Here is a 24,376-nt window from a genome sequence, read left to right as displayed (position 1 = left end):
GGTCCATCTTCTAAAGGAACTCCCTCGTCCTCTGCACCTTGCTTTACTCCCCCGTTATCAGGCACCATGGGAGGAATAATCAGATCCATATCCTCTAGCTCACCTGAACTAGGCTGGTTCTTCTCTGGCTTAACAATGTCTTCTATACACTGATCTTCAAAGAAAACCACATCTCTGCTCCTGACGAGCTTCCTCTTAGTCGGATCCCACAATCTATAACCGAACTGTTCATCACCGTACCCCAAGAACACACACTGCCTGATCTTCATATCGAGTTTGGACCTCTTGTCCTTTGGTACATGAACGGATGCCCTGCACCCAAATACCCTGAGATGACTATACGATGGATCATGTCTAGTCCACACCTTCTCAGGTACTTCTCTATTCAAGGGGGCTAATGAAGACCTGTTTATCAGATATACTACCGTGTGCATTGCTTCTCCCCAGAACGTCTTCGGCAACTTCGCGTGGGATAACATACATCTGATTCTCTCTACAATGGTGTAATTCATTCGTTCAGCCACACCATTATACTGAGGGGACTTGGGAATCGTCTGTTTATGTCGTATACCCAGGTACTTACAATACTCATGGAAGTCGCCAATGTATTCACCACCATTATCAGTGCGGATGCACTTCAATGATCTATATGTTTCTCTCTCGACCATAACATGGAATAATTTAAACACACTAAAGACCTCATCATTGGATTTCAAAGCATAAACCCAAACCCTCCTAAATGCATCATCTATAAAAGTAACAAAATACAATGCCCCACCCAAGGTTTTTATCCTCATAGGACTACAAATATCAGAATAAATCAAATCTAATGCATGCACTTTATTAACATGAGACGCAGATTTAATAAATAAAACTGTATGTTATTTCCCTGATAAACAATCAACACAGGTTTTGAGAGGCGTACATGTCACATCTAGAAGGAGCTGCTTCCTTACTAGTAGCTGAAGCCCTTTTTCACTCATGTGACTTATATGCCTGTGCCACATGTCAATAGCTGAATCTTTCACTGTGTTCAACCCACCCTTGCACACACTGACACTTCCCTTGTAAAGGGTGCAACACTTCTTTCTTCTGGCTGCAATCAACGAACCCTTGATGAGCTTCCAGCGCCCACCAGCAAACTGACTTTCATAACCATCATCATCCAACCTTCCTGTCGACATCAAGTAGAGGCGAAGGTCTGGGATATGCCTCACATCCCTGAGAACCAATGTACAGCCCACATCGGTCTTCACACAAATATTACCGACTCCTACGATCTTCGATACACCAGAATTTTCCATCTTCACAGTCCTATAGTCACCTTACTTGTAGCTTACGAAGAAGTCCCTGCGTGGAGTCGCATGAAAAGAAGTTCCTGAGTTAATTACTTAATCGGTGTCCTGACTCGTAGCCGTGAAACAAACATCATGATCTGTTGAAAGAATAACTACAACGTTGCCATTTAAAGCGACCGCAGTGGAATCTGATTCATCTTTCTTCTCCTTTCCTTTTTCTTTTTTGTCATTCTTATTTTTACGACATTCATGTTTATAGTGGCCCTTCTTGCCACAATTCCACCATTCAACATCCTTCCCTATATTCGACTTGCCTCTTGATTTATCTCAGGCCTTCCCACCCTTCCTGTTCTTTCCTCTCCCTCGTTCCTGTGTCACAAGGGTCTCTTGCTGAGTAGATCCCTAAGACTTCCTCCTTTTCTCCTCATTGAAGAGACAATTGATAACCTGTTCTATGGATATCTTTCCGTCTGGCGCGGAGTTACTTAGAGACATCAACAATGTCTCCCAACTATCAGGCAAGGAACTAAGCAATAGCAAAGCCTGCAATTCATCATCCAAGACTATCTTCATAACGGAGAGCTGGTTCACTATATTACTAACCTCATTCATACGCTCGGCCACAGAACCACCATCTTTGAATTTAAGATTCACAAGTCATTTTATCAGGAAGATTTTATTACCGGCTGTTTTCCTCTCATACAACCCTTCCAATTCAGCCATAGGCTAGCGGCTGAGGTCTCCGTAGACACATGGTGAAATACGGAATCGTCCAACCATTATCTAATAAACCCCACCGCCTTTCGGTCCATCTTCTTCCAATCATCATCAAACATATCCTTGGATTTTGCTGATATGCCTAAAATTAGATAATATAAGTCATTGCAATAAAGTAAGTCCTTCATCTTAGCCTTTCATATGATCCAGTTAGAACCATTGAGGCTGATCATCCTTGATGAGCCACCTTCCATAATTCAAAACCGATCCTACCCGTTTAATGAACTTAGCTCTGATACCACTTTGTTGGGGGCCTTGAACAAAACCTTAAGATTTAACCTCCTAAAACAAACTAGAATTATGGGATAATAAAGCAATGAAATAAATCAAAGCATAAACCACACCACACAAGAGATTTTTACGTGGAAAACCCTCAAAGAGGTAAAAACCACAGGACCTCGTACAGATCAACAATCCACTATGAAGTAGAACATTACAACCTTCTTCACTCACGCAAGAGTGAATAAATAATAAGGGAATAAAAGAAAAATGGAGAGATCTCACCGATTACGAGGACGTGGAGGCGCTAAGATATAGTAGATCACCTCTACGATCATAACCTCTCTTCCACAAGCTTCCTCTCTCTCTTTCTGTCTCTCTCTCTCTCATACTTTTGATAGCCCTAAACCCTTTGGCAAACACTTACAAAGCTTTAGGAAACCCTCTTATATTACCTCTTGCATGCCTTAGAAAACCCTAGGGACCTCCTATTTATAGTTTAGGAAACTCTCTTTCGCACCCTTGCGAAAGCCGCCTCAAAATTCCGAATCCCGTACAAAATCAGACTCAAATCTGCGTAACCAAGACTGGTCGTGCGGGCTGTAGGACTGGTCGAGCACTGTTCACTCGACTGGTCGAGCCGACCCTCAACTAGTCGAGCACTGTTCACGGAGCTCACTGGACTTTGAGTCGAGTGACCCAGGACTGGCGGGCACTGTTCACTCGACCGGTCGAGCAGGCTGCAGGACTGGTCGAGCAGCGCGGGGATTCTACTGTTTGTGGCATCCGAACCGCACCTCATCTCCTTTGACCTGAGGAGGAAAACTCCATCAGTTATATGACGCACAACCTATTAATCTTTATTGAAACGGGTCATCCGAGGTGAACCTGCCCACTAAGTGGGTTGCATCTTTCAGTTTCGCCAGAAAACGCGCACTTTCAGCTCAAAAACGAAAACTCAAGAAAATTTACTGTTTTTAGTAATTCCGATATATATATACACACACACACACAGAAATGCTCACATGTGAACTAGTTCGTACCTACTACATACGAACTTTTTTGAGAACTCATCATATCTGATGAGTCTCGCAAATCTGAACTGTCCACATGAAGCAGAACCTCATGAAACCCCCTGGTACAAATTTTTACTTTGATCCAAAACTTCAGTGGGCCATGAAAAATGCAAACAGTTTCTTCCCTTGATTTGAATTTATCTTTGCTATGGCCCACCAGAATCTTAGATCAGGGTGAAAATTCACCTCCTAAGGTTTCATGGGATTCCGCATCTTATGGACCGTTCGGATTCAACACCCATGACATGTGTGCAAAGGTGCACACATGTGTAGGTGCGTAGGTGAGCATCTCTCTCTCTCTCTCTCTCTCTCTCTCTCTCTCTCTCTCTCTCTCTCTCTCTCTCTCTCTCTCTCTCTATATATATATATATATATATATATATAGTTTTATACTTTTCTTCTTTTTAGAAATAATTTGTTATCATGCTAGTACTCTTCTAGCAAAAGCCATCCTGTTCATGAGAGTATCAAACTCAAACAGTCATGATCAATAGTTCAATATATTTTGGACATTTGGTGTCGATTATTTGTCTATAATTTTTCTTTCCATCTTTAGATTGTTGACCCAAGTCAATTAGGATTGCTTGATCACGGGAATTGTGTCATGGGAATTACAAGGTGTGGATCACCTATTCCATGGTCCAAACCATTATATTGTGTTAGCTTCTCTTTTCTCAAAGGCAAACACAAGCATAGTTTCTCATGAATCGGAAACGAAGCCAAAGAAGATGTTGGTATTTGAAAAGAATAATACCTATTACTATCAGCCGTATATTCCTTCTTCTTTTCTCATTATCTGCAAAATCATAACATATAGAAGGTTAAGAAAAACATAAATCACGCTGTCTTTTTAACATGACTATCCAAACTAATAAGTGAAAGAAAAGAAAATGGAAAACAGAGTAAATAGGATCATATACAAGCGAAATCCAATTCATAACAGATCTCTTTCCAAGTAGTATAAGTTCTTAAAAGTTAAAAACCACTGGTCAGCCGGGCTCTAAGAAATGTGAATGGTATTAGATTAAGAACTATTAGATTAAGAACTTGAGAAGCATCGACTTTTCAGTTTCTTCAATCCTTAGCTGCAAAAACTATAACAACCAGACCCAATTTTCTATTCTTTTACCGTGACTCAAACTGGTATCAGGAGCGTGCAAGGAAGTACTACTTTTGTTCTTGAGACATGCGAAGAAGCAGTCCACATGAGGACTCCATTTAAGAGTAAAAACCACAATCCAACAGAGACGAGAGGTTGTCGTCTGACCAGTGGGGATCAAAAGGTGGCGGCAACACCACTATAGGAAGCTTAATGACAGAACAATCATGCTGAGAAGGCAGGAGCGGTACATTCCTGGGCGAATAATAGAGATCATAGGCTCTGCAGTGTATGTAATTGAATAATTCCTTAGGGTGATCTTGAGGAACGCTATGATAATTAACCACGCTTGCATATCAAGAAGGTGATGTTGGGGCTTACAACTTGGAAGTATTTCGAATGAGAGGACGACAACATGAAGTTGTCAAGAGAATTGCAGATGTCATAATGCAAGTGATCATTGAGTTCAGCATCTTGAATTACTAGTGTCTTGTTTTTGTAGGAGATGCTTTTAACCACATACCATCTTCCATGCTCTTTAGATTGGATCTTTGCTATTGCTTCATCACAATTTATGCTGTGTACCCCCCATTCAGGGCTGGTGAAGTTGGAGATAGGGAATCTGCTTTCGTCTGTTCTGTTACATCCAAAAGCTTGACACGTTGGGTGGGCATGAGGTTCTTCTTTGGCTGAGTGAGTAGAAAGCTGAGATATGAAGAGGAAAGAGAGAAGGAAGGAAGGATTTGAAGGAGCAGCCATTGAAATAGAATGAATTGTAATTCATTCAACAGAAATCCAGAGCCCTCTCTGTTTTAACGAGGAAAAAAAAAAAATCTAACATTTCTTTATAGTCACGTCCATTTTCTTGTTTGGCTGGGATGATGACTAAAAAGACTTGTAAAGGCTTGGATGGGGAGGTGACTGCCTCATGCATGGTGGGAGGTAGGTTTGGGATATTTTATCTCCCACCCTATCTCTTTCCTTGTATTGATATTGATGCAATTTGTGTGAGAACACAAGACCTCCGGCTTTGATACTACTATGTTGCAACAGAACTAACAACTTACTCTGAAAGCTCAAACTGATAGAGTATGAAAAATTGATCCCTATATCTCATAACCCTGGCCCTACATTCCATAGGTTAAGTCATCGGTCGGACACTCTTCATGGGCCCCCACATCACATGGATTCCACCTCACACAAGCCACCTGTCTCAAATGCCACCCCTAGTGTACCCCTGCATCTCACGGGCCACTCCACTCAAGACAGTGTGAAAAGGCCCCCTCATTAGGAAGATACCAAAGTACTCGGATTTATTGTTTTTTTCTTTAAAAAACAATTTAAGTTAGAAACTTTTGGGGCCCACATGGTGTGTGCATGACATCCAACCCATTAAACATACGTGTCTAACCATAATAATCACACTAACCAAAAATCTTTCTGATAAAATTACCAAAGGGGTTGCACCTGAATTTTAATATTTTCAAATGTTGTATATTGTTTTTATAGTGCGTCTCACCTTATGTTTAGATCGATCAAATTTTTTATTTTTCTAAACATCATAGTGGATCACATTTATTGGATGGGTTGGATATTATAAAAATATAACATATGCCTCATAATTCTACCTTGCCACTTTTAAAGGAAAAAGTGTACAGTACGCGTTATAGTAATTTCACCGCTCATAAAGCAATTCCTTACATTTTTGGTTGGCAGAAACATTATTTGGTAAAATCCTAGTTTCAGAGGAATTCTGCAGTAAAAATCCCATCTGTATATTTGTAAAAATAGGGAAAAGAAGGGGAGAGGACATGTATGCTCCTTCCCGAGATCCTTTTACAGTGATAAGTACCTACAAGAGATAAGCTCAAAATAAACTCTATTGAAATCTAAAAGATTTACCATAATCTCTAATGATATGGTGCACAATATGAAAATTGAATATACGTATACTACTCTCACACTCAAACATACTGCAATGTAAGTACAATATTGAAGACTGTATACCCTAACAACAGTCTTCCAGCTAAAATATTGGAAGATGTCAAACAGAGACGGAATTACACAAGACAGTTGGATAGTTTATGATATATAAGAGCAATATTCCAATATGACATTGATTTTTAAATAACAAAGCCAACTGCATTGGTCTCCTTGGTGTCATCTACATCAAGAAAGGAATTGTATAATTGTGTATTGTGGCCATGTATGAGCGTGCATCTGCACAAATATGTTATTGTTCATATTGAAAGAAGAGCACATTAGCTATGTTTGGATACACTTTTGAATTGAATTGTGACAGTTATTTCAGTAGTAGAAATGACAAAACCAGACTTGCCGCTCTCTGAATTCATATTGAGTGACTAAGCTCAGAACTAAAATTATATTACTTCCAGGTCGGGCTTGAAAGGAATGTAATCTGAGGGCTTCTTTCTCATTATGAATACCAAGTTAATTTCAGTTGGCCATTTTCGCTCCACTGAACCTATTATTGCAATTCAATTAAATAGTGTATCCAAACATGGCATAAATCAGTATCTTTTTTTCCCCCTCGTTAGCACATGTGATTAAAGATTGATGGTAGGACTCCATTACAGGTGATCAACTTCTTACAAGCATATGGGTTTATGTTCTGTTCTATGCATCAGCTTGCAGGAAACGGAAACCTTTACAAATTGGGATTTTATCTGATTCTCGTTTGGGTATTTTTTTTTCTCAAAATGAATTAATTGAAGTTATCTGTAATGAGCTTTATCACCACCTGATCAAGATTGGGTAGTGATGGGAAGGGAAGCATGCTTGACCCCACTGATTTCTTAAAAGCTTAAGCACTTAGGTCCCACTTGCCGTCGAGTTTTAACAAATTCCCCCAGTAAGCAGATTCACTTCCATCCAACTTCTGCAATGGACCAAGTGAGTGAAACTCTAATGGCCCCTTACCATAGATGGACCATTCCACAAATGTAAGTGGGTCAAGCAAGGGCTAAGGTTTAATCCATTTTCTTTTGCACCCTGGATGGAACCTGGGTCCTGCCCTGTCTCTGTCTGTCACAGACTCAGGCTCGAAACAGAATTTCCGGCTGGGTCTGGACAAGCTAGAAAATAAATCGGCTGGAATAGGACTTGTGTAGGCCCCTAATGAACCTGACCTATCAGCTTCGCTACTCTGTTCTTCCTATATTAAAATTTAATAAAGAAAATAAGAAGAAGAAACTATGAAAATTGAAAAAAAAAAAAAAATTCTATTAGCTCTCAGAGACTTACCAGCAGGGCAAGCCACAAGTTGTGGTCGATCAGGGCATAAACACATGATCTGAGATTTGTATTTTTCCCTTCACCAAGGTCTATATGACCTTGTGAAGAGGTTGGATGGCAAATGAACATCATGGTGGCCCCTAGGAATGTTTCAACAGTGGATATCATTATCACAGTTGCTTCTTGTGGTGTGGTCCACATGAACTTTAGATCGCCCTCAGCTTTGTGATCTTTGCCTAAAATGATCTGGAAAAATGGAAGGAGAGCGTGGATAAAACCCATACATTATGGTGGACCCCATAGGACCCTTGCCTGGACGGAATCCGAATCCTTGACTTGTAAAGACTTGGACATGGCGGTAGGTGACTTTTCTATGGGTATCGGTACAATGCCCCATTCTACTGGAACTCTCCTAGCTACCACGTACCTACCTCCATTGTACTCGTGACATTGAAGACAGATCACGATCGAGAGAGTTCCGTATATATATATTTCTTCCATCTTTCTTATTCTCTTTTGCTGGAAACATACTTGAAACTTCAAGTGAAAGTACAAACTTGTAAGTAGAAACAATGAGACAAAAGACCAATGATTTTTTGGCATGTTGGAAATGGTTCTATGCGGTCGAGCTCATGGGAACTTCCCATGAGGTCGAGCTGTGTGGGCCCCACCGTGATGTATGTCGAACATCAACACCGTGCATTTGATGGGTCCCCTTTAAATTATAGGATATGCCAAAAATCAGCTGTATACGGAACTCAGGTCGGCCATAGCATCTAAAATCATATGAAGACATGCCTAAAATATATAAAAGCACTTGGTGGGGCCCACCTAAAATTCCGATGCATCTGAAACTTGGTATGACCCTTCATCCAAGTGGGACACACATAATGGATGGGCTGGATTTGTAAAAAACATATCTGTGGGCCCAACAAATGATTATGAATGTTTTAATGGGAGGGTAACCCCTCTCAACTTATGTATGTGTGGCCCACAAAAGTCATGGATTGACTTGATTTTTAAGCCCAAGGCCCACCATGGAATGATGCATCTGACTGATGGGGTAGATGTTCGACACTCATCACGGTGGGCCCACACAGCTCGACCTCATGGGAAGTTCCCATGAGCTCGACCGCATAGAACCGTTTCACTATACAGAGAGAGATGCTCACACACAATTATTGGTATTTTATCTTCCTCCCCGTTTCTTTCCTTGTATCGATATCAATTGTCCATAGATGAATCTCCTCCACATATATCTTCTCTGTTTTGGACTGATGATGCAATTCATATGGAAAACTTGTGAAATGGGGCCGCTCTAGTTTTATGTTTTGATAGCTCTTGTCCAATTAGGAGTTTCTTCCATATTTCTCGTTCACTTTTGCTGGTAAGATCTTTGAAAATTTAAGTGAAAGATAGGAACCTTGTAAGATGAAACAATGAGAAATCGACCAATGATTTTTTACCTTGTTGGAAATGTCCATGTAATGGTTAGTTGGGTATGATGGAAATCCTCCATTTACCTTCTATGGATTTTTACTACAAAATTCCTCAGAAATGCTAAATTACTAAATGATGACTCCACGAATGAATTAGAAGAAGAGAAAAGAAAGAATATTTCTCAATTTCCAAATGAAGATGTAAATTTGGCCATTTCAAGATCTAGGGGGATAAAGAAGACGTACCTATACCTGGGCACGCGGTCGTATGTACTCCGTCCTTGCAATAACAGGTAGGCTCTGCAAAAAGGCCTTCCATGAATCCGCAGCGCCCTCCTGAGCTGACACATTGCTTGCACCAAATGTTGCCGACGATCCACGACACGTTGAAACCATCTTGTAAAACATCCCTGAACACCCTTGGATCATCTTCAAGTCGACCAACATTCGTTTCGTGAATTGAAATGACACTCATAGCACAATCTGCAAATGTATCAAGCATGTCGAATTCGGTCTGGACTGTGAAGTAGGCAAACTTGTTAGGCTCAGCGAAGCAAGGAAGTCGGCGAAATCCAGATGGCTCAATGGAGGTGATGCAATTGTAGTACAAGGTCAGGTTCCGAACTTGATCCGTAGGATTGAAGTAGCCGTATTCGATGGTTGTGTTAGTTGATATTGGACACGTCTGGTTCACGAAATCCGTGTCTACTATCGTTAGGATATTGTTTTGATAATCGATATTCTTAACAATGTATGTCTCTGATGGCATCTGTATCATAAGTGAATTGTCTTGACAAGTGAAATTGTAACCTGGGAAGGCGCATTGCCTGGAACGGCCATCGACCCAAAATGGGTATTTGATGGTGTGATCGATTTCTCCGCATCGAAAGTTGAAGGGGGCGCATATGTCGTTTGGATTATCAGCTTGGGATGAAGAAGTGGGCACATGGAAGACAAGTAAGAAGAAGGAGAAGGAAAGGATGGAAGATAGTAAGTGATGTGATTGCATTCGGAGGGACTGGAGAGATTAACAAGAAATGGTGATGGTGGTTTTGGAGCAATTGATATATGCAGATGGGAGGCTTGCTAATTCCACCCGGCGGCCATGAGGCGTGTGAAAGTTTGATCGGTTAGATTTTGATTTGGACTTGCAACCGTTTCTGTTTGACGGGACAGGTGTACGGGTCAATTGGACGGCCCAAAATGGAAGAGAAATGAGACACGACAGGACAGAGAAACGGGAGAAAAATTTTGAGAAATCTTCCGGCGTAGAATTCACTTTTACCATGTCAGCTTAACTGGACCTTCAAAACTTTATCTTCCATTTCTAAATGCACGCGGTGTGGATCGACTTTTTTCAAATGAAAATACTCTTATTTTTTGCGTTATGTTTTTTTTTCATTCGGCTATACTCAAAAACCAATATTTTTCTCTCTTTGTTTTTTTTCCTGAAATCTCCGAATGAATCTTCTGCTATTGTCAGTTTATATTTGCCATCTTTCTTAGAGTTTATTCATTGCTTCAAACGGGTTGCACTGATAAACTTGGAATCTTTCAAGTTTGACCTAAGGTTTTCTATTTTGAAATCCACTTTCACTCCACCGTACTCTTCTTCTTCTCGAACTGTGTGTTTCATCGGAAGGTGCATGGCTGTGAGGTAAGAATGAATATATTTTTTCACAGGTAAGATTTTGGGTGTGTGGGGTGTTGGAGTGGATTCTACCTACCGCATTAAGGCGGGCCCCTTGGAAAATCAAGGGTGGGTATCCTAGGGCATGGATTGAGTACTACCATCACCAAAATCTAGCTAGATACGATGGTCATGGCAAGGGCTCTGTGGGGCCATCATGACATGTTTTTTATCTACTCTGTCCATCCTTTTTTACAGGTCATTTTTGGGTGAGCCAAAAAATGAGGCAGATCAAGGGCACAAGTGGACCACCCAATAGGAAGCATATGGGTGACAATGACACCCACCATCAAAACCTTTCTAAGGCCCACCATGATGTTTATTTGTCATCCAATTTGTTCATAAGGTCCTAGATGAGGGGAAAACACAAATAAAATATTAATCCAAAACTTTTATAGCCTCCAAGAAGTTTTCAATGGAAGGTGTTCAATCCTCACTATTTCAATAGTGTGGTCCATTTAAGCCTATGATTTACTTGTTTTTAGGCTCATCTCCTTAGATGTGTAATACTACCTTATGGCCATGGACAAAAAAATTGATTGAACCTTGAATCAGGTGGGTTACACACAAAAATTAATTTAGAAGGTGAGTATTACTCTGCACACCTTTTCTACTCATGTGGTCCAGATGAAATATGGACTAGGGCATTTTTTAGCCATGTGCTTAAGATGGGGTTAAACACCTAGTGGTCGATATAGATTTCACATGAAGACCATGGTGGGCCCCCAAACTCACAGTTAGATCACTTTCTTGTTAAATGAAATATGCATGGGTATATAAGGGTTCGTTCAAGGGTCTCTCTTCTTCTTCTTCCCCTCTCCTTTTCCCTCTGCTACATGATCAACCTAAACGTGACCATGCCCCCATCCCAACACACCTTTGCCGTCATTGCTGCCACAATAGAACTTCTTCCATTAAAGAAGACGAAGAAGAAAAAGAAGAAATAATGGATAAATCTCCATTAAACTAGTAATCTTTCTGTATACACCCCACCTAAAACGAGAATAATTCACTCTTTGAGCTTCAACTTGACTTCAATAAATTATCTCCTACTGACTAAGAAATCATTGAAAATCCAAACGAGTTGAATATAGAGCATACTCAGCATGTCCCAAGACAACCAACGAACCTGATCGGCTAATGTCAAATCCAGTAATGATTCGGTCATGGTCATACATCCAAACTCTAGAGCCCCGAGAACTCTCTGTATGTGGCAATTGATATGCAAAAAAAGGATAAAATGAAACCATTGAGTTGATCACTTACTTTCACTTTGGGACAGTGTTTTAAAATACCAACTAGACCAAATCATAGATGCAGGTACCATAGAGTCCGATACACTGGATAAGGCGTTCGTGGACTCAGAGGAGGAGCTCTCGTACTTCCAATTGCTGGGCGGGCCGTTGTAGGTCGCCTTCAAGGCGTCGATGAGACTTTAAGGTCGAGACATTTTGTATTTTGGAACCGTATGTATTTTGTTAGGATACGGTCCCGTACACTGGACGTATATATCTTCTCATTAGTCGTATTTTGATTTAAATTTGCATTTATTTTAGTGTACGTTGTAGGATCCATTTTAATTCTTCAAATGCTTGCATGCCAAGTAAAATGAACCATATAACTCGCTTCCGCAAAACATAAGTGATACCCGAAATATCGGGAGTCGAGTATTTACTTAGCCCCCGAAATCAGGGCGTCACATAGTAAGTCATGATTTCTAGGATTTTAGTTATAGTTTAACTTTGAAATTTCTTCCTGGGTTTTATGTTATTATTTAAGAGGTTGTAAGGTCGTTTTTCATCATCAATCAAATTATTACGAATTTTATTAGAATTATTTTCTATTTTCTATCTCTCCTTGTGGATTCGAGGCATTTCTGTGAGGAGTCCAGAGAAGTTCTGTGGATTTGAAGTAGTTATCCTTGAGGAAGACGGTGCTCGGCCTCTACACGTCCTTCCTTGTGTCAATTCTGGACCACAAATCAGTGACCTAAATCAGCCCGATCTGAACCCCCTATTGAATGTTCAAATATGCCCATTTCTTAGACGTTTTGAGCAGTTCAAATTTGACCCTTTTTAAGCCATCATATGGCCCACCAACCTGACTAATTAGTGGCCCTAGAAAACCTTCAAACTTGGACCATCCAGCAGCCTCTAAAATTGGTCAGATTGGGACCATAAATTAGCCCAAAAGCGGTTGAATCTGGACCACAAATCAGTCCTTAATCTGCCATATTTTCAGTTTTGGAACTATGAATCTATTGTTTACTTTATAATAAATCATCCATTGGACATTGTTATTTAATAAATACTGAGCATGGATGAACGTAATGAGGTTGATCACCATCTTCCTCAAGGGTATAATTACTCTGAATTCATGGAGTTTCTCTAAACTCCTCACAAAGATTCTTTGAATCCACAAGAGAAAATAAGAAAATAAAAGTAAATTCTATGAAATTAGAAAATTAATTGATAGATGATAAAAACAAATTTACAACCCTTTTAAATAGTAATACCAAACCTACGAAGAAGTTTTAGAATCAAACTCCAACTCCAACTCCAACGCAAACTCTCTAAAAACGTGATTTACTATAAATAATAAACTTGCTATTTATAGATGATCATGATTCTTACTAGACTTCATGGTTTTATGCAAAAGTAAGGTCTAATTTGTCTTAACCACATTAATCTCCTAATTTTTCTAAGCCATTTTCATGTTGGGCACTAATCTTAAAGCTAAAAGGATCAAGAGTTATGATTGAAGTAAAACTTACTAAAAATAGTAAAAACAAAATTAAAATGGACTTTTGACTGCCAATATGATGGAATCTTGCAAATTCGTCATGGGCAACCTAGCATAGTATGATTGGGTGGCTAAAGTAACTTCTCCTACCCTAAAATCATATATGGTACATCGAATAACTTGTTCCAATTTGCGATATATGCCTCTTTTAGGATTCTGACAGTCCTGATCACTTTCGCCTCCGATAGTCTTCTTTGGTCCATCTTGGACATGAAACTGTCCATAACCTGCCCCACATCAAATACTACATACTACATATATAGATGGGTACTTGAAAACTTATTTTTTTGTTAAATGCTTCTTTTTCTTTTTCTTTTTAAAATTAAAATACTCAATTTCTTTGCTGCTATGGACAGATCATGGCAGAGGAAACCTAGCCCCTCATCCATTGGGGCTGCCCTAGAAATTGCCGTTGCAGATAAAACAAATCAACTTTGGACTTTCATTGACTATAAGGCTAACATCATCCAATGCGAATCCTTCTCTAATTTCATGGAAGGCACCACCACAATGAGTCGCTGGAGAAAACGAATCAGCCGTGCAATTGCAGCTACCGAACAATTTAGAATCCCATAAAGTCCGCTGGAGAAAACCAATCAGCCGTCCGATTACAGCTATTCAACAATTTGGAATTCCATAAAGTCCATTGACCATAAGACTAGCATCATCAAATGGGAGTCCTTTTCTAATTAAGAGCTTTGCAGAGAAAGTGAATCTGCCGTGCAATTGCAGCTATCCAACAATCTGAACTCCATAAAGTCAAGCCAGCATCATCCAATGAGAACCCTTTTCTAATTAAGGACTTTCATGGAAGGGCCCATCACATTGACTGTGTTAAGTCACTAAATCCTCGACCATGTGGGGTTGGAGAGCATTAGAGAAGATAAAGGCTCATTATAGGCTTCTAAAATTTCAAAGTGCCTGCGTATGAAGGCTTGTACAAGTCCAGAGTATAAAAGAAAAAGTGTGAGTTGCTGCGTATGTTCCAGTCTCAATTTCTAAAATACCGCATGGCTAATTGATGAACTGATTGATTTTGAACATTCATAGGAAAGAGGATTTATCAATTTCCAGGACAAGTTGGTTGGACCCGGGCCAAACAACTTTTAGGTTCTGATTGCTGCTCAGGTCTGGTCTTAATAGACTTTCCAGCCTAAACCCAGCCCATTTCCACCCTTATTTAGGATTCTATGATTCCTGATTGAGGTGGGCCTTTTTCCCTGGATCCAGACCATTGATCTAGTACTACAAAGCGTGGATGGACCATTTCTCTCCGTCTAGATGAGAAAGTCACTACAGGAAATTGCTCTTTTACCGACGACATAATTCGTCGTTATTTTATCTTTTTTCGTCGATAATGATTATTACCGACGAAATATGTCATCGCTAAGATTATCACAATAAGATCTTGGCTGAAGGCTTTTGCCAACGAAATATGACTTCGTTGGTAATGATAAAACAAATACCAACAACTAAAATCGTCGGCCAAACATGTTACTTTTGGTAGAAAAAAACAATATATTTCATTGGTAAACACAGCTTATACCGACAAATATCTTCGTCGGTAAAACTGTGAATAGACAACATTACCGACAAGTACGTTCGTCGGTAAAACAATAATACCAACGAGTATGTTCGTCAGCATAAGCCCAGATAAACGACATTATCGACGAGTACGTTCATCGGTAAAACAATAATACCGACGAGTATGTTCGTCGGCATAAGCCGTTATTACCGACGAAATAATTCGTCGGTATATTTCATATATAGATCGTGGTATAAATTTTTGTATTAATTTCTACCTAAGAAATATTTAGTCGGTATAAGTTTTCAACCTGCTATTACCAACGAAACATTTTGTCGGAAATAGTCTGTTTCTTACTGGTTTCATTTATTTTCAAAATTTAGGAAAAAATTTCTAATATATACCTGTAAATACACCTGTTACAATACATTTTCATCATATTCATATCCACATCCATCCAAACACAAATTACATCCATCCAAACACAAACCGTATCCATCCATACACAAACAATCCTATCCACATCCACATACAACACACATTCATCCACGCACAAATACATATAAGTTTTCCAACCCTAACCAAACGAGGAACCCAACAACCCAGCCCCAACTAAACCCTAGGTTACGTTTGGGTAAGTAAGGTTTTGGTTGATCCCAAGTTGCAGCCCTACAACTCAAAAGAGTCCTTTGACAGGGATATAGTAATTAAAACCCCTCATAACATAAAATAGGCAATTGCCATTTAACAGAAACACGGTACTTACCGATTGATATCGCAGTTGTGCTCCTCTGATACCTGAACAGATGCAGAGCAATACTATGAATGATTTCAGCATTTACCCATACATTGCAAGGGACATAAATAAAGTCACTGTATACAAAAGAGGTGGAGGGAAACGCTACTTACACATAGGACAATGAATGCGCAAGCTCACGGAGATCATCAGGGGAGAAGCCAATCTCATCCAGCAAAACATGGTAGTGAGTAGGGCGCGTTGTTCCCTGTTTAAAGGAAAAGACAATGCAAAAGTAAGCAATCCACACGCACCTTGATTGATTGTGTACGAATTCTTTCTGTTTGTGTATGGATATGAGCACAATAAAAAAGACCGGGCGATGCAATTAATCAATGGAGGATGGATGGTGACTTCCCACAATTTAACACAAAGGTCAGCTCCATGTCAAATCTTATAATCATTCCTGCGTGTGAACACATGTAGAAGTCGTCGTTTCGCGGATGGCAAATTGCTTTGTCCACAACAGTGCCTGTTTAAGTGAAAAAATAAAGAACAATAAATAAATAAATAAAAGGACAATTCACATTGAACAAGCTCAGGAAGCAAAATTTCCAGCACAAAATGTTCATGTACCCAGATAATAATAGCCATTTGGAGCTGAGAATAAAAGCTCTAAAGCAAGCAATTCAATGGTCATCTGGAATATCTCAGTTCCAGAGATCAACACGATTTTCTAGCACCAAAGGCAAATGAGATATATTTTGGGGCAGGTATAAGGCCCAGTGCTACCCCAAAAGAAAAATAATCTCCTTTGCACTAACTTCTACTTGGGATGAGCATCCCACTAAAGCATTAACAAACAACCATGATGGATTCAAGTGAAATTTTTATTTTCAATACTCTTTTCTTCAAGAAATTTATGAAGAGGCTAACCAGGCGGAACATTGTAGCTTTGATAATTATTCATGGCATTTTCCATGGCAAGAATACCTCGATAATCTAATCCAGCTCAATGTTTAGGACCTATGTGAATTGCGATTCACTCACTCCATCCCTATTCAAAGAAAAAAAACAGATGGCAAAAATATGAGACAGTTGAAACTGGAACAGGATGGGGAAAGGAGTACTGAATTTATACAATTTAACTATTAGAATATTCTGTTTCATTACAAGTAGACGGTATTATAAAATCTTTTCATGCACCTACACATTCATCCCCAAAAGACACTACATTGCGGAAATGTATAAACATGACAATCAGAGCATAACTTCAAATAGTTTCTTTTAGTTAAAATGAGGAAGAACGGTAAAGCAAAACAGAAGGTAAGATCTTAAGACTAAAAAATTCTCTGTTTTCCCCTTTGAAGGTTAAGGCAAAATCTGTTATAGCTCAAATTCAACAGACCTAGAAACCCAGTCCTCGACACCATTAAACCTAGAAAGAGCTCTGATGCAGATGAGTAGGGTAGCTAGACATGCACTAACTTCTACTTAGGATGAGCATCCCACTAAAGCATTAACAAACACCCATGATGGATTGAAGTGAAATTTTTATTTTCAATACTCTTTTCTTCAAGAAATTTATGAAGAGGCTAACCAGGTGGAACATTATAGCTTTGATAATTATTCATGGCATTTTCCATGGCAAGAATACCTCGATAATCTAATCCAGCTCGATGTTTAGGACCTATGTGAATTGCGATTCACTCACTCCATCCCTAGCTATTCAAAGAAAAAAAACACAGATGGCAAAAATATGAGACAGTTGAAACTGAAACAAGATGGGGAAAGGAGTACTGAATTTATACGATTTAACTATTAGAATATTCTGTTTCATTACAAGTCCATGCTATTATAAAATCTTTACATGCACCTACACATTCATCCCCAAAAGACACTACATTGCGGAAATGTATAAACATGACAATCAGAGCATAACTTCAAATAGTTTCTTTTAGTTAAAATGAGGAAGAATGGTAAAGCAAAACAGAAGGTAAGATCTTAAGACTAAAAACTTCTCTGCTTTCCCCTTTGAAGGTTAGGCAAAATCTGTTATAGCTCAAATTCAACAGACCTAAAAACCCAGTCCTCGACACCATTAAACCTAGAAAGAGCTCTGATGCAGATGAGTAGGGTAGCTAGACATGCATACAACCATTCAGCCTCAGCATTCAAACATGAGCTTCACATGTGATCTACATGACCTGCGTTAGGACATCTCAGCTGTATATAAAGTTGGACTTATTATATAGATAATCAAGTTCAAAGCAATAGGCTGATCAACCCCTGATAACACCACACCTGATTAAAATGAGCAAGTGGTTTAAAACAGTAATTATTACCATAAATGCACCAAGAACCTGATTGTTAACAGTCCAATCTAGGGTCGAGGTCATCTGCATGGTAGATCCAAACTGATGAACAACTCTGATGTTTTTTAAAAAACCTTTTTCACCTTCCATCTAGCAGGACGCAAACAACATCAAAACTAATACACACAGGAGGATTCGAGCCGGGACACAGCTCGAATATCATATAGCTGCACTTAAGAGTGCATGTAGAGAGAGACAATGGTTGGTCTAGCAAACAATTGTATATGTATACACACACACACACACACACACATAGTTTATACAACAGACCTATGGAAATGTAGACCTATGGAAATATAATCCAGAAATGGGCCTCCAAAAAAAAAAAAACTTTTTCAAAAATAATAACAAGAACATACCGGAAAATGATTATCTGGTCAGGCTTCTTTTTCCCTGAACTCATATAGAAATCTAGTAGAAGTTCTCTAGATACCAACATTTCATTGAAATGCATTCACACAGAAATTAGTGGAAAAGGAAATGGAATGTTTGTTTTTTTTTTTTTTTTTTTGTTCCATGTACTTGGTTGACACTTTCAGGTGCTCAATTGAATTTTAAGAAATGAAATTACAACTTCAACACTTAACCGGGTTTTTTTTTTTTTTTTTTTTTTTGTTCCATGTACTTGGTTAACACTTTCAAGTCCTCAATTCAACCACAGTTTCCTTAAAGCCAAGACAGGTTCACTTTCTTTATTTTAAAAAATTAAAAATTAAAAAAAAATATTTAAAAAAAAAAAAAAAACCTGATAGAGCCAAGCTGACCCTGAAATGTTCTTGACTGCTAATCCACATTTTGTACATTTTTTTTAAAAATAAATTGTATTATCATTTTTTAAATTAAGAATATTTTGTCAAAATAAAAGGGTGATCAACAGATCTCCCAAGCAACAAATCTAAATTAAACCTACTCCTAAAAAAGGCTTGTCATGTTCCAACCATGACAACCTCAATGTGAGTGACTATTGTGATGATGATTGGGTTTAAAATAGAGTTTTGCTACTGGCTTTTTTGAGTAAATCCTTGGAAATGAAAATCAAATTTGCAGCAGTTTTTTTCACTAACAGTGGCTAACTCAATTTTCATGCAGTCAGAATTCATTTCCAAAGTATTCTCTTGATCCAAACTATAAAGGTTGGTTTGGCAATGTGGATTTGAAATCAGGTGGATTTTAGTCTCTATGGAACAAAGTGGATTTGAAATCATAACTTTGATACAGGAGTTCAGAAAGAGCTACAATTAGGTGGTTCGATCATTGATGAGAATTAAAATGGTGTTCCACCCGATTCAATTCAATCGAGCATCCAAACACACCTGTAACTGTTGAGACATGTTTGTATGCACAATTGAAATGAACTGCAATAATTTGTTTGCTTCAAGTTTGACCTGCAACTCATATAATTGCAATTAGGAGATTCAGTCGTTATTACGAATTAAAATGGCACTACACCCATTTTGGAGATTCCTCTACATTGAACCGACCATATCGCAGTTCAATTGAATTGAGCATCCAAATGCGCCTGAAGCTGTGAATTCGAAAATACCATTTTCAGTTATAATAATCGGTGGGTCTCCATTGTTATACTTCATGTATCTTGCCAACTTGCGAATACCCCACGGGACGATATGCAGCCAATGAGAAGCAGCCTGAGGGGAATGTGTAGCACAAGATCTTTAAATGTTAGCTAGAAATCAGTTTCAAAGGTGCAACAAATTCAAAGAGTGGGGGGGGGGGGGGGGAGTACAATCAAGATATAATAGCACATCAGCTGTACTCAACCATACTGATGTATCAGTAATTCATCATCTTGAATTAGTAAGGAACTGGCCTGCGAAGTAGCCTAATAGAGCAGCCAGCCTAGATCACAGAGAGAGGGACAAATGCATGTAAAGGATGCATGTTTTAGTAGAAGAAACAGTCGGACACAAAGGAAAGCTTCTTGGTCAGATACATGCTTGACCAACTAAACTGGATATGACTTGAAAAGAAAAGAAAAACTATCACACAGAGCTATCTTAGAAAAAACAAACAAGTGTTTAAACATTGCACCATACACACAAAATATGGACCAAAAGAAGAAGAGATGTTTCAGGTTTCTCATCAGCCATGGATAAACCTAGTTTCAGCTAATCTACGCATGATTTTTGTGGGGTTAACATTTAGCACATTCCACTGCATGAACTCCATATAATGACTTAAAACCATGATCAAGTTTTTGTTACAGCTTATTTATAGGTGCTCTATATGCCTGCCATAATTATTGTATGGCTCCAACAGTCCATTGGCATTATAGGCTATCACAGGCTTTTATAGGGATGGGAGTCATCCAATCAAGTGACTTAAGCACAACCCTGGGTGGTTTCACATGATTATTGGCTGTGGTGGTTTCATGATGTTAGAATGGTCTTACCAACACAAGGATTCAGAAATGCTAAAAACTTCAAGTCAATCTCAAACTACAATTTGCTTTCCAACTTTGGCCCCTGCCAGGTCAACTTCTTGATTTTATTTAAAAAGGAAAACTTGTTCACTGATACTGAGCTCCCATCCAAACTGAGTTGACTCAGCAACTAATTCCAGAACTGGTATGAATAATGACTGCTAAGAGTGATAAACCAGTCACGGTGAAAATATGGTGAGGAAAAAACATCTCATGGCCACCACACTGCTAGTTGATATTTTATGGAAAGACAGATTATCACAGCTTGCAAATTGTGGTCTCTAAAAGCTTCAGTACAGTGGTCTCCACATTAATGGGCATCATAATTTTTCTGTTTGCTCATGCACAAATACTAGTTCGCTTCATCAAAAACACGTTACTGACAAATGGATAAATGACATTTAATAATAGAATCCCAAGAGGAAGGCATACCGTCAGCATCAGATGCCACATATTAACATCATGAACTCCCTCTGATACCACCAGTAAAACATGACTAATGAATACTAGGAAAACACCAAGCTAGAACGGTTCCTTGCACCACCACAAAAAGGATAGCGCCAGATCAGATGTGCTTAAACAATCTTAAAAACTGTCACGTGTGAGTAGTGTGTGAATCTTTAAAAACATAACTGTAATGCGATTCTTTTTTCTTTAAGAGTACCTGAATACCCATCAATTCATGAGCCAGGTCAGCTGACAGGGATTCACCATTTAATACAGAAACTGAAGACGAACCATCAGGTCTAATCATCTCAACTAGAATAGAAGGGCTGAATAAAGGCTGCATGTCATGAAGAATTTTATTGTCATGTGAAAATGAAAAACACTTCTAGAGCCATGGAATTAAAAGAAAATGCAATGGTGCAAACTTTTGAAGAGAGGTTCTGAGGTAGAAAGAAAAATATTATTCAAGAAAGTTAAAAGACTTCAAAATACACAACAAAGAATCTAAGTCTAAATTTAATCAATTTAAAGTGGGGGAAATGCAATAACAAAAAGGTTAGTAAGAGGAACCTGGGTATCAAGAAGAATCAGCCTTTTAGCAGAAATCCTAAGTTCAATTCCCGTTGTACAATGCCTAGCCAATGCTCATGTTTCTTCCGACTGCAATGTAAAAGGTGGGAGCATTCCTGCAAGCCAGAATAGCTCAAACTTATCTCTAATCAAACCTAAGAACTCAAATCTCTAATCACTAGTTTAAAATAACATCAGCATAGCCCTAACCATCAATTAGTCCAAAACAAAGGAACTGCATTTGAGTAGAAAACAGAGAAGTTTTTAGAGGATTTACCGGGCGTGCTCTCATTGAATCCATAAAGGTCGTTTAGTATCATCGATTTGCCAACACTGGTCGGACCAATGATGCTGATGACCGTGAAATCGGTATTTTCGGTCAGGAACTGCAAAATTGAAATGGAAGAGAGAGAAATAGGAGATTTAGGGGTTTTTTTAAAAAGGGTTTTTGGGGGTTCTAGGGGTTGGTGGAAGGAAGCTTACAGGGAGGATCCGATCAGTGTGGGAATGCCAAGAATCGGAGAGGAGATTGAGGGATCCGACGGGCGGGAGACGGGACCGAAGAAGTACCGATTCGTCTTCGCCGCCGCCGAGCGAATTTGGAGACATGGCCACGGAGAGAGAGAGAGAGAGAGAGAGAGAGAGAGAGAGAGAGAGAGAGAGAGAGAGAGAGAGTGAGGATTGGGGAAGGGAGAGAGAGAGAGAGAGAGAGAGAGAGAGAGAGAGAGAGAGGATTGGGGAAGAGAGAGAGTGAGAGGATTAGGGAAGGGAGAGAGTGAGGGAGGAAGATGACAGACGAAGTCAGGGAACAGAATGAGAGAGAGATGATTGGGGAGTTTTGGGCGCAGCTACGTTTTGAGCGCGCGCCCATTTTAGGGCGTTGAGACGAATGGATGGTCATGGAAGGGGCTCCGTGGGGCCCACTATGATGTATTTTCTTTATCCATTCCACCTATTAATTTTAGTAAATAATACTAAAATTAAAGTAGATAGAAGGCCCAAGTGGACCATACCATAGGTTGCACATGTAATTTAATCTCCATGTTTCCTACCGTGTGGTCCACTTTAGCCTGCGATCTAACTAATTATTCATTTCATGCCCTATAATAATATTTCAAAATATATGGACGACTGAGATAGAACACATAATTTTTTAGACCTTATAGAGCTCCTTACACCACCGTAAGTTAATTATTACCGGTGTAGCACTTTTTTACTATGAATTAATATATTATATTATATTTTATTCTCAAAATCCATGAAAAAGCTTTTCACGAGACTTTTAATATATTATATTATATTTTATTTTAAATATATTTTATAAAAATCATTTATTTTATATCAGTCCCAAGATGTTTCGACGGTCGGGTTCAATCCCTACTGTTTCATGCTGTTTAGCCCATTGGAGCTTAGTATCGAACTTATTTTTGGCTATGTCATAAGTTGAGCCAGCAAAATCGATGAACATGGTGGATTTGTCACGGATATTTTATGGCCTCACGAATGTTTCAATGGCTAATACTCACTTTTCCTATACTTTTGGCTTACTTTAACTTTTAAAAATAAGATGGCAAAATAGATAGGCAGGGTGGATTTGTCATAAATATCATGGTAGTCCTTACCTATTGTGGAGCAACCCTCAACTCTATACTTAAATGTCTATCAAACCTCCTGCACATTTATTAATGTTTATTGTCATGTGTTGAGGGTCAAATATTGCATATCAGACCCAGTTATTGCATGGATTTACAAGCATGATACCGTTTAACAGCCTGATTTAATCGTGTTTGTGATGCAGAGTGTATTTACAAGCATGAACTGAAAAAGGGTGCTTAAACCATGAATTTAACGTTCTGATGACACCCAAGGCAAGGGACGGACTCTAGGGGACTAAGATCGATGGAATTACACACCAGGGATCCGAGGAAATCAAGCCATTCACGTTAAAGAGGCCCGAAAATGGTGAAAAATGCAAGATCACATAGTTCTCGACATCTGATTGGCCCAAAACTTTATACATGGTCTGAGGGCCATAAATTAACCGTACATATCAAATTTCAGCCATCGGTTCACTATGAAAGTACCCCAACTGACAGATCAGCTCATAAACCGTTGATTTTGGGCCCGCCTGATATCTGGATATACTCCAATTTTGGTCTCAACCCATTAAATTAGATGAAAAACTAGATGGACAATGTGGATTTACCAAAAGAATCAAGGTGGGTCCCACTTTACGCGCGTGCGTGTGCACAGCACACGTAGACTCACGGCGCACCGAACCATCTAAGGCGGGTCAACAGCGCTGACCCGCATCTTCTTCCCAAACGGCAGTTGCCGTTTTAGCGCTAAAACGGACGGACGCTGTCCGTTTTGCGGACGCCAGTGGGCCCCACACATTGTCCCAGTGGACAATCTAAACCGTCCATCGTGTAAAGGGCCTCGACTACTACAAAACCTTGCTGAACTTTTGGACCCATGCAAGCACACGTGCACGATACAGAGGCCACAAACAGGCGGTCCTGTGACGTTTAAAACCACCCATTCTTGACTGAAATTTCGTCCTGAATCTAATGGATGGGGTGGATTTCTCCGAAAATACCTCTGTGGGGCCCACCGATCACGTCAGTG

General features: G+C 39.3%; 2 protein-coding genes across 8 annotated transcripts in view; both read right to left on the bottom strand.

Moving 5' to 3' along the window:
- LOC131235676 (uncharacterized) overlaps positions 1 to 24,376 on the bottom strand; it is a 41,154-nt gene that overhangs the window by 3,448 nt on the left and 13,330 nt on the right. Inside the window, exons 4-10 of the mRNA XM_058232960.1 lie at positions 21,396 to 21,515; positions 19,773 to 19,937; positions 19,605 to 19,676; positions 16,090 to 16,184; positions 15,947 to 15,978; positions 9,410 to 10,192; positions 4,125 to 4,166 (exon numbers count right to left, since the gene is read on the bottom strand). Coding sequence (XP_058088943.1) covers positions 4,125 to 4,166; positions 9,410 to 10,192; positions 15,947 to 15,978; positions 16,090 to 16,184; positions 19,605 to 19,676; positions 19,773 to 19,937; positions 21,396 to 21,515 — 1,309 coding nt within the window. The remainder of the gene's footprint in view (positions 1 to 4,124; positions 4,167 to 9,409; positions 10,193 to 15,946; positions 15,979 to 16,089; positions 16,185 to 19,604; positions 19,677 to 19,772; positions 19,938 to 21,395; positions 21,516 to 24,376) is intronic.
- On the bottom strand, positions 15,649 to 22,399 carry LOC131234330 (protein argonaute 4B-like). 7 transcript variants are annotated; one of them, XR_009165677.1, is made up of 9 exons: positions 22,232 to 22,399; positions 22,026 to 22,134; positions 21,749 to 21,864; positions 21,396 to 21,515; positions 21,164 to 21,265; positions 17,517 to 17,637; positions 16,910 to 16,973; positions 16,090 to 16,448; positions 15,649 to 15,978 (listed from the first exon to the last, which is right to left on the bottom strand). XR_009165677.1 is itself a non-coding variant. In XM_058231134.1 (5 exons), the coding sequence occupies exons 2-5, from the start codon at positions 16,896 to 16,898 to the stop codon at positions 15,888 to 15,890; spliced, it is 306 nt and encodes a 101-aa protein (XP_058087117.1). In that variant the 5' UTR covers positions 16,899 to 16,973; positions 18,651 to 18,893; the 3' UTR covers positions 15,649 to 15,887. The 7 variants fall into 7 exon arrangements, 1 of the variants encoding a protein (XP_058087117.1); XR_009165678.1 differs by having other exon boundaries at positions 22,026 to 22,099; XR_009165679.1 differs by lacking the exons at positions 21,164 to 21,265; positions 21,396 to 21,515.

Source organism: Magnolia sinica, chromosome 19 (genome assembly GCF_029962835.1).
Source record: "Magnolia sinica isolate HGM2019 chromosome 19, MsV1, whole genome shotgun sequence".
NCBI classification, from domain to species: domain Eukaryota; kingdom Viridiplantae; phylum Streptophyta; class Magnoliopsida; order Magnoliales; family Magnoliaceae; genus Magnolia; species Magnolia sinica.
This window is presented reverse-complemented; position numbering and strand designations above follow the sequence as displayed.